Source organism: Gavialis gangeticus, unplaced genomic scaffold, assembly GCF_001723915.1.
Source record: "Gavialis gangeticus isolate Ggan-Ray unplaced genomic scaffold, GavGan_comp1, whole genome shotgun sequence".
NCBI classification, from domain to species: Eukaryota; Metazoa; Chordata; order Crocodylia; family Gavialidae; genus Gavialis; species Gavialis gangeticus.
In genome coordinates this window covers 14,775,181-14,787,715 of record NW_017729029.1, presented here as the reverse complement: position 1 = coordinate 14,787,715, position 12,535 = coordinate 14,775,181, and the positions used below count along the sequence as shown (strand labels likewise).

At 43.2% G+C, this 12,535-nt stretch overlaps 1 protein-coding gene across 9 annotated transcripts in view; it reads left to right on the top strand.

The window, feature by feature from the left end:
* MAP7D3 (MAP7 domain containing 3) overlaps window positions 1-12,535 on the top strand; it is a 37,107-nt gene that overhangs the window by 6,820 nt on the left and 17,752 nt on the right. For 8 of the 9 annotated variants that reach the window (XM_019521322.1, XM_019521321.1, XM_019521320.1 and 5 more), the window contains exons 3-6: window positions 1,117-1,280; window positions 4,426-4,537; window positions 5,534-5,563; window positions 10,154-10,255. In XM_019521322.1, coding sequence (XP_019376867.1) covers window positions 1,117-1,280; window positions 4,426-4,537; window positions 5,534-5,563; window positions 10,154-10,255 — 408 coding nt within the window. The remainder of the gene's footprint in view (window positions 1-1,116; window positions 1,281-4,425; window positions 4,538-5,533; window positions 5,564-10,153; window positions 10,256-12,535) is intronic. The other variant, XM_019521315.1, reaches the window with a different exon arrangement.

Here is a 12,535-nt window from a genome sequence, read left to right as displayed (position 1 = left end):
ACCACATGCACAGCCCTCCTTCCCCTGCAAGCTGTATGTACCACTCACGTGGCAACTTGGCTCCTTTCTTGGCCATGTGTACAGCTCAGGCATTCCAGCCCCCTCCTGGCTACCAGAGCAGAAGCAGCTGGGATGGGAGGAGAGTGGGAGCAGTGGCCAGGCGAGAGCCCAAGGTAAGCCCAAAGGTTGATGGCTCTGATCTAGACAAATGTTATATTGTGTGGACTGTGCCGATGCAGCAATATTACTAAGGACCCAGAACATTTGAGCAGCTCAGCTGCTCAATTGCATTTGAGTATCACCTCTTTTCAGCATTCGAGGAAGCAGAAACTACTGCTGGACTGAGGCATTATTAATAATAAACTGCCTCCGAGTTGGGAGTTGGGAATCTTGGCCAGTGGAGATCATGTCAGCATGCATTGTGCATCTGTATGGCACAAATTTGAGACTCTCTTCTTGCATGTGCAGTGACTTATCTTCTCAGTTCATTTCTTCCTACAAGGCTCAGGCACCATCTTTGCCAATACATTCAACTGTTGGCTCGTTATTCTTGGTGCTTCTGGCTTGCCTTTTAAACTCTGCAGTTGTCTCCAGGAGTAAGTTGTGGAGGATGGTGACTTTTTGAGGAACTATGCATAACTCGGCAGAAAGACACAGCAGTTATCACAATATCTCACTCAGTGACATGTATTTTGTAATGTAACGTAAAGCATGAGTGAGAAACCCCCATGCTGTTAAGTCCCGTCTGTGATGTTCACACCCCCCCACCCCCAATGGCTTTAATATTATGATTGCACATATGCACAGCAGAAGACGTATTCTCTAGCCTAAGAAGCTTACTTTGGTATCTGTCAAGTGCCAGACTTCAGAAAATATTCCAATTTCTTCCCAGTATCAGGGGCAAAATCAAAGGCAGTATATAAGGTCATGCTCAGAGTCCATTGGTGGAGATGCATTTGTTACCAGATAATATTAGAATCCTTTTTAGATCTTTGTATTGGGCAGACTTCCTTCTCAGAGGTGAACAAATCTGTTGGCCACTTGCATATCGCACTCTTCAGGCATACTCTTGAACTTTGCTTTAATTTTTTTTTTGTAATTTTTTTTTTTAAACAGCTGCCAAAGAGACACAGATCCTTGAGAAGGAGAGAAAAGCAAAACTGCAGTATGAAAAGCAGATGGAAGAAAAGCAGAGGAAGCTGAAAGAACAGAAACAGAAAGAAGAGCAAAGGAGAGCAGCAGTAGAAGAAAAAAGGAAACAAAAAATCGAGGAGGAAAAGGTACTGTTCCTGGCTGCTGTGTAATAGTCAGAGCTGCCTGCATGATTTCTTTACCAGGAAATAAGTTACCTCTGAATAGTGTAAGGGCATTGCTCAGCCCAGTGTTCTTTTGTAAGTCATTGGAGTTGGAGTCCTTACTATTTTGGGGTGTAAATGTGTTTTCCTTCCCCGCTAGCATAGTGCTCTATTACTTACGTACGTCTTTTATTCCACTGAAGGGATGCATCTGTGTTTCTTGTTTTGTTTTGAGCTTTAGCGGGTTGTCTTGATTTGCTTTGTGTAATTTTTAACACCAAGAGCAAGAAAAGATCTCTTAAGATTTTAATTTTTCAGTTGTTGCCATGTTTTGTTGTGCTTCTGCCAACCACCATGGATGACTGGTTTTATGTTTAACCTTCCTCAGTGCCACTTCCTGACCCGTTGTTTTCCACTGAGGGCTGGCTGGCTCATGTTGCCTCAGTTCTCTTATATCGCCGCTCATGGTGCTGTCTTTGTGCTGCTAACCGCAGACTACATTTCTACTAACTAGTTCGCCCTCCTCCTGACCTTTCCTGGCCCTTCTGCACTTTTAGGAGCTCCCCGGTCCTGTCTGTGCATGTGTTTTATGCCATTTTCCTTGGCCAATGCTCCTTGGGCTCATCTTGTCTGAAGCCTTCTTATTTGCATAGCGTTATGCTCATTATCTGAGATTGGATCCCAGGTGTTTTCAGCTTGGCCGTGAAAACCATGTGCAATAATTTAGGCTGCTGAAAAACAAGCAGAAATATTTGTTCTGCACAGTAAGTGCTTGGGCGAGAATGGAATTGCAAGTGTAACATGACTGCAGCTCTTGGAGTACAAGAGCCCTTTTCAGCTTAATGCTTTTTTGTCTAGAGAAACCTCAAGGCAGAGAGCTGCAGCAGTGGCTGCTGGGTGAAACCATTTATTTGAACAGAGAAGTGAATTGTAGCATCAGCTGCAGACTCATGCCAACCTGAACTTTGAGATCCTGTCCCTAAAAGGGGATCTGATGCACACAACTATACTCATAGGGCATTTAGACACGTGCTCTGGGAGTGGGGGGAAAAGAGGGTCTTTAATAAGAGCAGCTCTGAAAGCCACTCTAAAGCACCTGGAGCATCATGTGCATCAGTGTCCTCGCACTGAAAAATGGCAACAGGGGCGGTTTAACTAGATCTCATTGTACAAGCTTTAGTTAAAGCGCCGCTACTGCCATTTTTCAGCGTGCAGGTGCTGATGCACATGATACTGGAGTCTGCTGGAGTGCAGTAATTGCCATGCTCCAGCAGACTCAATTAATTAAATCTGGTATGACGCACTGTAATTACAGCACGTCAGAGCAACCTCTCTGCACATGTATAGGCACCCGTAGAGTCTAAGGGTTGGCACAGTGTCTTCTAGCTCTGCCTAATGGGTTGCATCTGACCCATTAAACCTGCCTTCAAATAGGATGTGAAGGCAGAACCTGAAAGTTCAGAAATATGATCGAGAAATATTTAATTTTAAAAGAAAGTGTTTGATATTTAAGATCTCTCCCTTCACTCCCAAATTTTACCAAATAAAACGGTGATAAAATACGCAGTCATCCATGTTTTTTTCTTCGTGCTTCAGTCAGTTTGCTTCTGGCTAGTTGCCTCTGAAGACAACTTAGAAACAGAATTGTCATAGTAAGAAGATGTGAAGTCTTCTCTTGCCTGAGACATATATCAAAGCCTTGTTGATGTGAAGAAGTGGAGTTCAAAATGTTTGAATGACAGTAATTCAGACTCGGATTGTTAATAGATATATAAAATGTTTTGGAGCACCATTTGGTATTTAGTAAGTAATGTGTGTTTATCTTTTGGGGGCCAAGAATGTCTTTATTATGTCCGTTCAGTGGTGCCTGATCCCAGGCTGGGAATGTCTAGGTGCAGCTGCAGTACAAATAAAGAACCTCATGGAAGTGCAAGCTACAGATCTAAGCCCAGTTATTTTGGTGACTGACACCTTGGGTGTCTGCTCACATGGATTATAACCAATGAAGTAAACAGAACCTGGGGGTAGATTACATGTTAAGCAGTACTAGTTGGTAATCAAGGCACAGAATCTTCATAGAGAATTTCCCACCCTCCCAGTTCACTTTTCCTTCCATGTTCACCTTCTCTTAAGCAAAACATCTATCCAGAGACCTAGTCTGTGATGTTACCAAATTGGTGTTAAGGGAGAGTGGAAGCCTTATGTCCTCAAGGAAGAGCATTGTTTGGGTAACTGGTCCCGTGGTATCTTATCATAGCACACCTGTGATCAACACCGAAGGAGCACAAGTGTAGCTCTTCCAGTAAATTGTCCTGTTCCCTGACAGCCTCTCAGTTGTGCGTGATTATAGCACAGCTTGGATTGCTCACATACAAGTGATTCACAACCCACTTAATTTGCAGCATGTTTCTAAGTGAAGGATGAGCTGCTCACTTGTTTCTGGGGCTCTTGTTAGACCTGAGCAAATTCCTTATTAGAAATCTGAAGTTTGTGCAGCACTCTACAAATATGACTGTCATGGGTTCCTGGTATTTGATGGAAAACAGCTCTTTAAAGAACTTCAAAGTCTAGAATTGCAGCAGTTCAAATACTTGATATTTTACAGTCTTTTATCCCCACTGCACTCAAATCCCTGATAATCAAGACTCTAGTGATTGAATCTTGCTGCTCCATATTGTAAATCTGAATTGATACCTGGGGATTACAGCCAATTCTTTATCATATGCCCTTTTAAGGTGCAGGCACTGAAACTTGGTCCCAGTACAGAGTGTTCCTGCTTTTAAAAGTAAAAAAAAAAAAAAAAAGGCCCTGTTCAGAAAGTATTGGGAGCAGAAAATAGCAAAAAAGTTAGAGCAGCAGCAACAGATTTGTTAATCCACCAAATGTGGTTCTCTATGATACGTGTCCTCCGTTAGTGTAATTTGGAGGCACGTTATGTTGTTTTTTGTTGTGCATCGTATTAAAATGATTGTTGATCTGTCTGCAGTATTCTTCCATGTTCACTTTGTTATAAATCAGGTTACGATTGGGTGGTGCCAAGCATCTACACTTTGTACCTTGTTGTGAGCTTACGTGGTTGTCTCTAATAATTATGGTTACCCAGCTTTACAGAGATGTTGTTTGGTAATAGGAACACTACGAAGCAGTTGTGCATCGTACGCTGGAGCGGAGCCAACGTCTGGAAACACGGCAGAAGCGGTGGTCGTGGGGAGGGTCTGTGACAGATTCAGACAGCAAGACTGGTAAGTGTGTTCTCTTTCTAGCGAGATGAAAAAGTGAACTGTGTTAACTTACCACATATGAAATACCTCAGAGTAAAGGCAATACTTTTATAATGGTATCTTTACTATGTCTCTGATTCCTGCTGCTCTGTTAGTCTGCAACATGGTAATTGCATATAAAATGCCTTGAAAATGCAGCCTTCCTCAGACTTGCTGTCAATGCTGGAAAGGGTGTACTGAAGATACTTACCTTTTACTCTTTATTTAAGCAGGTAAGGTGGTACAGTGGTTAATGCCCAGGCTTTTCCACGGGGGTGACCATGTTTTGTTCCAGTTACCCATTTTAAATGGTGTGTGCTTGTCAAACCAATTTCTCTTAAACCATCATACAATTTGACACAATTAGCTGCTCTTGTCTATCAGATGCCCCAAATTCGAACAGGCCAAGATTGGTATGAATTAGAGAAAAAGGGAATTGCAAGGATGTCTTCACAGTGCCTCCTTACAGTGTCTGGCAGGCCCTCACTCTCATTATAGGAGTCATAGAGAAATCAGGCTGGATGGGACCTCCAGAGGTCATCTAGTCTAGTCCCCTGCCTGAGGCAGGATCATCCTTATCTAAACCCTCCTGTATCATCTAACTCTTCATAAAACTACCATCAACTCTGACACAACACACGCATCTTAAGAGGAAACAAAACTTGCTGTAATCAGCTGTAAATCATGACTCAGTTTCTAGCTGGAGAGAGAGAAGTTGTAAGAAAAGCAGTGTTGGCAAGTCCAGCGAGTCCTAAAAGTAACTGTACAAGAATTAAGAAATCCCAGAATCAAACTCTGTTTGTGGTTGCAATGGTTGTAATAATGATCTTTTTTATCGGCATACTGAGAAATACTAGAAATGGAACTCTTTGAAATAAAAATTGTCTTAATTATCTCTAACTTCCCATTTTCCTGTTAAGTGTATATTAAGCGCAAACCAGCCTTGCAGTTAGGCTCACAAACCTTCTTCTTCTACAGAGACGCAGACAACGGATGAAGGTGGAACGGGTATTGATTTCCAAGTGCCCTTTTTGCTGTTGTTTTACATTAACCACTAACCTTTTGAACTGCACTTCTGACTTTTGCTGATGGGAATTAAGGGAGGCATATCTTTTACATAGATGTGGGCCGACAGGGGCAGCAGCTTTGGCTGCTAGGTGGGAGGGGGTGCCTTGTACCTTTTAACAATCAGTTCTTGCTGGTTAAGGGCGGTCTCTGGTGGGATCCCAAGGGAGTCTGACACAAAGGTCACAAACCCCCAGTTGTTCCTGCCCACCACACTGCCTCCAGGGGCAGGTGCAGGAAGCAGGACCCTCCCTACTCCCCTGTGGGTGTCTTGGTGTAAAGAATGGGATAACTGGGACATCTTTCTAGCTGTGACAGGGACGCTGCCCTGATACGTTGAGTGTACAAAAATATGGTCCTCTCCATAAAGCAGGGTTTCTTAAACATTGTCATTGTCTCCTAAGACATGGAAAGTAATTTGGATCATTTTGGCAATCAGCAGTGCTTATGGAAACTTCCCAACACAGCAATGTAGAGAACAAATGACCTAACTTTTTTCTCTAGTTGTGTTTTCACGGAGGGATTTGCAAAAGCAGAGCTGTCCATTGTGTTGGCATATAACACTTGAAAGTGACCTCCCTTGCATTTGCTTTCTACCTCTTTCTATGGAAGAGGTTGAGAAACACTTGGAAAGCCTTACGATCACTGATAATTGGTCTATAGGAGATACAAAAAATAACTACCTTTATGGCAAAGGCTTCATATGGCAGCCCTTTGCAGAGACCCAGCTAAATCTGTGAGCTCTGAAAAAACTGTGTGCATGCTCCTAGCTTTACTAACCCACTACAGCTGCCTTGTAATGCTCTGATATAATACTTGAAAATGCAATGAAAAGTTTAACTGAGCATGATTTAACAGCTATAGCCTATTCTGGCAACCACAGCAGAAACACGTGTGTTGTCATTCCCCCCCCCCCTTGTTTCTCGTGCTTTTCTATGCATGCATTGGTAGTTTACTCCCAGAAGTCATTGGTTTGACTGGGTTGGCTTCCCTTTGAAACATACAGTTCTTAGGGACACGCATTCAATTCAATCATCCTCTGGTATCCAATCTGATTTATTTTCAAAGGCAAGTTGGAAAATTATGGGCCTGTCCTATTTCCGAAAAGTGTCAAACTCGTTTTTACTGTCAGGTTTTCCCTTAAACCGAAAAACAACATAATTTGCCCAGAATTGCCTATTGCTTCATAAAGCAGCCTTTTTTTTAAACACAGTCTTTACTTTTCCTCTTATTCCTGAAGAATATACCCATAAGAATATAAAACTTATCTCTCTCCCTTGATCTGCAGTTGCAATGCCTCTATCCAAGTCCATCAAAAATTAGCAAAGCCCTCAAACGAAGCAAGAAAGAAGCAGGCCTACCATCCAGAAGTGCACGGGGGAAACCTTGAGGCTTTTTTTCTTGATTTGCTTTGCCATTCACCTTTTGTAGGAATTGCATAAGAGCTGGTTTGTCTGATCAGCAGCCTAAGCAGTCCTCACATGCTTTAACCAAAGTGCCCAAGACAAAAGTACTTTGTTCGGTGAACAGAGCCAAGTAATGACCTTTCCTTTGGTGCCCTACCTTAGGAGCCCAGGGTCTGGGTAATGTGCTGTTAAATTGGTCTAAAAGATCTAGGGAAAGTCACTTTCTTGAACCCCCTCCTACATTTGGGTTCTGTTGGTCTTCCTACTTGTTCCCTGCCTTCTCTGCTAGAGCCCTTGGAAAGGATTTGACCCTCGTATTTTAAAAGCAGCCAGGATCTGCAGCAGTGAGGTCTTTGGGTTTTGTGAGAACCCCAGGGGGATAACAGACTGAGAAGAGAGATTCCTGCAAGGACAGACATGGTATCGAGGCCTTGGTAAGAGAAGTCTTCCCTGCCTCTTAGGCCCTCTTAAAAATGAAACTTGTGCTGTTGGCAGCCTTGGCTCAGAAATGCAAACAGTACGCACCCATTCCTACACTGCAGGCTAGTGCAGAAGCACCAGGTGGAAAGCAGACATTACAGGCACAAGGAAGCCAATTTCCCCTTCAGGCCTTGCAATGAGCTGACATATACCTGCTGTTCAGGCTCGATGCTCTCGGTTCTGCTGGCTATGTTCTTATTTTTAATCTCTTCACAGTAATTTGTTCCAACTTGTCTCCTGTAATGTCCGGTACAGGGTAAGACTTATTGTGGATTCCTTTGAGTTGTACTACATAAAGTGATTTGAGAGTAGCTTCATGGCTATGGAGAGAAATGAATTGGGGCTGGACCTGATGATCTTATGAGGTCCTTTACAGCCCTGATGTCTATGAAGATCTATTAAAAGAAATGTTGTGTGTGGCAGTTATACAAAAAACTTGCCACTGGTGTTTGGGAATTCGGAAGGTCAGCAGAAAATCCACAATCAAGCATTTCATCCCAGTATTAACTACTTCTCTGTTAAATGCTGACAAATGCGGTTTGACTCGAACAAGAAGCCTGCAATATACTGAAGTGCTGCATAATAAGTCTTTGGCATCCTTCACAGTAAAGGCCCAGCAGCTGAGAGCAAGTTTCCTATTGCAAAATGATGCTAATCCAAACCAAAAAATGCAATGTCTGAACACAGTGCCTTTGCCATTCTGTTGGCTGTTTGCTCCAGTTCTTGCAGTTTGACTTATACAGGAGGGAGAACTTTTATTTCTCAAAGAAAATCCTCCAAATGCAGAACTAAACCAGTTAGGAGACTGGGTTCAATGGCCCAGGAGAGGTAGTTCAGTCCTGTGAGTTCCTAAACAAGTGCCATGTGCTTGAAATAACTTGTTCAAGAACGTGCCGAATTTTGCTCAAGAGGTGCGTGCAGAAGGATGCCATTCCCTAGTATTAGCAGTTATTCTCACTAACAGCCTAACGAGAGATAACGTTGAAGCTGGCTGATCAAGTCATTAAAATTATATTGACCAGGGAGCTAATAAAAAAGGTTCATCTGAATCCTGAGCAATGGATTAAAGCTTGAGTGATGTTTCCAAGGACCCTAGGATGCCACAAGCCAGAATAATTCCCTTTGGATCCCAGCAGCCCATAGACTAAATCCTAGGTTTCATGGCAGTTCTTAAATTGTATTTCAAGCAAATGAAGTCTCAGATTTAGTTTAATACTTATGCATCCCTGCTTTTTGGTTACTTCATTTATTGAGAAGTCCTGTGAGTGGCTACACGGCCTGCTCCTACATCCTGAAGCCGTTGCTCTGTCTCGTTACAAGGGGAGCCACTACAGGGTGCAGTTTGCTTTGGAAAAAACATTCCTGTATAAGACCCTGAGACTGTGTAAAGTTCATATAAAACCCACCTGCCTTAGGAAATCCTTAACTCAGATATTCACTACTGTGTGCACTGCCCCAGTGCATGCTGTAGACCCTTCGATTCATGTTTTAGGCATCATGATCTTACTCAGTGCAGCACAGACCTCCCACTTCTCAATTTGTTGGGTTCTGGCATTGCTGAGCTTGGGTTTGTATACACACAGTATGGCAGAGGCAGGCCGATCCAGTCAAATCCTTACTTGCTGGCTGCTTCTAAAGGAAGCTTTCCTAGCATGCTTGGGAAAGGGGAGAGCTCCCTCCATGGTGAATTTTCCCTGCGTGTGGCTTTACTAGTGAGATAATCAGCTCTGCTGTCAGCGTTTTTGATTCTGTCAAAAATATTCATTCAGTTCATATCGAATATTTCCCATTTTTATCATGCTGCTTTCTGCTGCCTTGTGTGCATTGCTGTTTCCTGCTTTAGGGGTTTCCACAATAACGGGCACCTTGTTCCTGCCTGTAGTGGGCCTGGAGAAGCGCTCCATCCTGAAAGGGTACTGCCTTGTCCCTACAGCACAAGGTCAGTTGACATGTGGGCTAAGGCAGAACCGAACATTCAAAGGGACCATCACTTGATCTCTTTTATCACTTCGATGTATCCAGACGCGCAGAATCTCCAAACACTATGTGGAACCTCAGGGCCAAGATGTAGACACATTTTTGATATTTTTCTCCCACTAGCACCTCCAAAGCCCCACAAACTTGTAGGAAATGTGCTCTGATGGTTAGAGCAAGGCTTGAGAGTTAACTCCACCACTCTCTGAGCTGATCAAGCCACCTAAGCTTTCTGGACCTTACTTTACCTGCTGAAGGAGTTTTAAAGGCAATTAAGGTATGCGACGTGCTTGGAGATTCTGGAAAGGAAGGCCTAGCAGCAAAGGCTGTTAGCAGTCAGTATTTTGGTGGTTTCTTTCTCCTCGGTATTCTAACAGAACCGAGCCTGAGCATTTGTTTCCGAGGACATAAATTAAGATTTCAAACAGTCTCCAGTGCATGGAAAATGAGATCTCTCCCCAAACCTAACAAAACTGAACGGCTTGTTTCTATGCAGGTTGTTAGCTTTTAATAATTCCAGCAGCAAGCATGCAGCAAAGCCCAAAATATCTCCATTAATCACCAAGCAGAGGCGGTAGGAGCTTTCAGGATGCAATACTTAAGCCAGGTTATCCCAGAGAAACCTGTTTTCAGAGGTGAAGGCAGATGCTAAAACAAACACTTCTGTCTGCAGCCAGCAAGCGTTCCACATCTGCAGCAAACCTCAAGCAAGTGGAAGTTGCCATGAACAAACGCTTGTCCTCTTCTGCAGCGCTGCTCGGCTCAGCTGATCGAAGTAAGTGTGGATGTGTTGGGCCAAGGGCTCTTTCTGGGTGAAGGTAGTCTGAATATATTCCTTCTCTGAAAAAGCATTTTATTTCACTTGTTAACCAGTGGACTGACCCAGTTCCTCATTTTGATCTGTTAGAACAGAAGAGGAATGGCAGAGATCACTGTTTTCTTATTTCTAGCATTCAGTTTTACTAAAGCCAATTTTTAATGAATGATTGATAAAGTAATTGTTTTGGACCAGCTCAGAAGGCTTTGCTTGCTTTGCACAATTTTTTTTTTAAATGTAGATCAAATTAAAAACTGCAACTGAAAAAAGTATGAGCATTTTTTTCTCCACTAAAACAGCTGCAGACATTTGATTTGCATATTCATAACAAAAAGAAATGCTGCCCTTGGCATCAAGCCTGTCTTGTGGGCCTTTTACCCATACTCTGCAGGGACCTCATTGCTTTGCATCTTAGAATTGAATATAAGCAAAAATGGACAGAAACAGTGGGAAATTCTGCCATCCCCTTTTTTGCTTTGACTTTGGGATTTCACAGGGCACAATTTATGTAGTCGCGTAGCATATTCTGCCATCATCTCCCAATTTATTAAATGATTGTAGATTACAGCCTTGGTGGCGATACACATCTTTTCTTCCGCTACCTAGAGCATTTCTTGTATTGTGCCAAGATGTTTTTTTTCCCTCCCTTGCTTGTTGTAAAACCCTGGGTCAGTACTACTAAGCCTAGTCCTGCTGAAAGAGCCCTGAGCTGGACATCTGATGAGTTCAAAGAACATGCGTTTCTGATAATGCGCTTTCCCTTGCTTCCACCTGCCAATAACAGTTTTTTCCTTATTGATGGAGGAAGCTGACTATCCAGGGGAAATAGTGAAACTAGCTATTCAGAAACAGTTGCCATGGTTTTTTCTCATATAGTACATGTCATCACTGTCTTCTCCAGACTGCTAAGTTGCCAGCGACAAAGATGTTCACAAGTCTGTTTTGGGGACAGAGAGCTTGCTTAACTTTTTTACGTGCTCAGGGAGAGGAGAGGAGAGCTCCCCACCCCCTCCCCAAAGGTGCTGCAGCCTGTTTAGAGAGGGCAGTTGTGCTCAGCTGCATCCTTAAGAAATTACTGATACTTAGGGGCAAAAAGCCTATAAATTGAGGAGGGAAGGGGAAAGACTTTCTTATGTTGCATGAAAGCAGAGTAAGGGCCCAGTTCTGCAGAAGGAGGAGGCCTTAGAGGTCCATGGCCCTACTTATGATCTGCGCGATTTATGTAGATACATGTTTGCAGGGCTGAGCATTGGGTGTGAGCAAGAAACAGGACCATGCCATATATGAAGCATTTGTCCTCATTTCTGTTCACGTTCATATTTATTTTGCCAATTATCACCTGAGAGGGATTGGCCTAAAACCTCTGACTCCATGTGATGCATAGTGTCTTTTGGGGGAATATCGAGCTTAGCCTTATTTTCTGGAAGAGTCTGAAATAGGAAAGCTGATCAGGACTCCCAACCAGGGTTTCTCTGTTCAGGCTTCCCCTTCAACAAGTCAGAGCAGCACTGAGCTCCTGGTGCAGCTCCCCTAAAGCAGCAGTCACCTAGTAAATGATGTGTGGTTTAGGCACCCATGAATGCAAGCATCTCTCTGGGCCTGTTGCAGCGAGTTGGGATTCCCCTGTGTCTCATCACTGTTTTGTATCATCATAGGCACTTCTGGTTGTGACTTGTAAACTGAGTCCACCACGACATGATGGCATCTGAGAGGCTGCTTTTCAAATTAAGCTTAATTTAACCAACTTTCACATTTTATTTCTATTTTATTAGCAACTTTAACTATGCTTTTGCAAAGGGGAGGTGTGGGGTGGGGAGAAAGAGATGCTAACCCTTTTGCACACCATATGTGCTTTTAAAGATAATGGCTAACTAACTGCGTCCTAAAAAGCAGGTGGCTGACTTCCAAACTGCATAGCTGATATAATCCCAGGTTTCACCTGGTTTCTTCTATTTACATGTAGGTGCCTGGCTGCTGCCAGAACCTGAAATGGAAGTGGGATTGTACCCCTGGACCAGTGAAGAAATATCAGTTTTCAGCTTGCCTCTCCTCTGGTTTACTCCAGTTGAACTTTGATGTCAGTGGAGTTACTTCTGACCCAAGCTTGTGTCTCTGTTGTCTCTGACAAAAAACATGAGCAACAGCCTCTTTTAAAGCTTACATATTTTGAAAGGCATTCAGTGTGTCAGCATGTGCTCGCTCCCAAATCCTTAAAAAATAGTTAGGGAAGTTAATCAC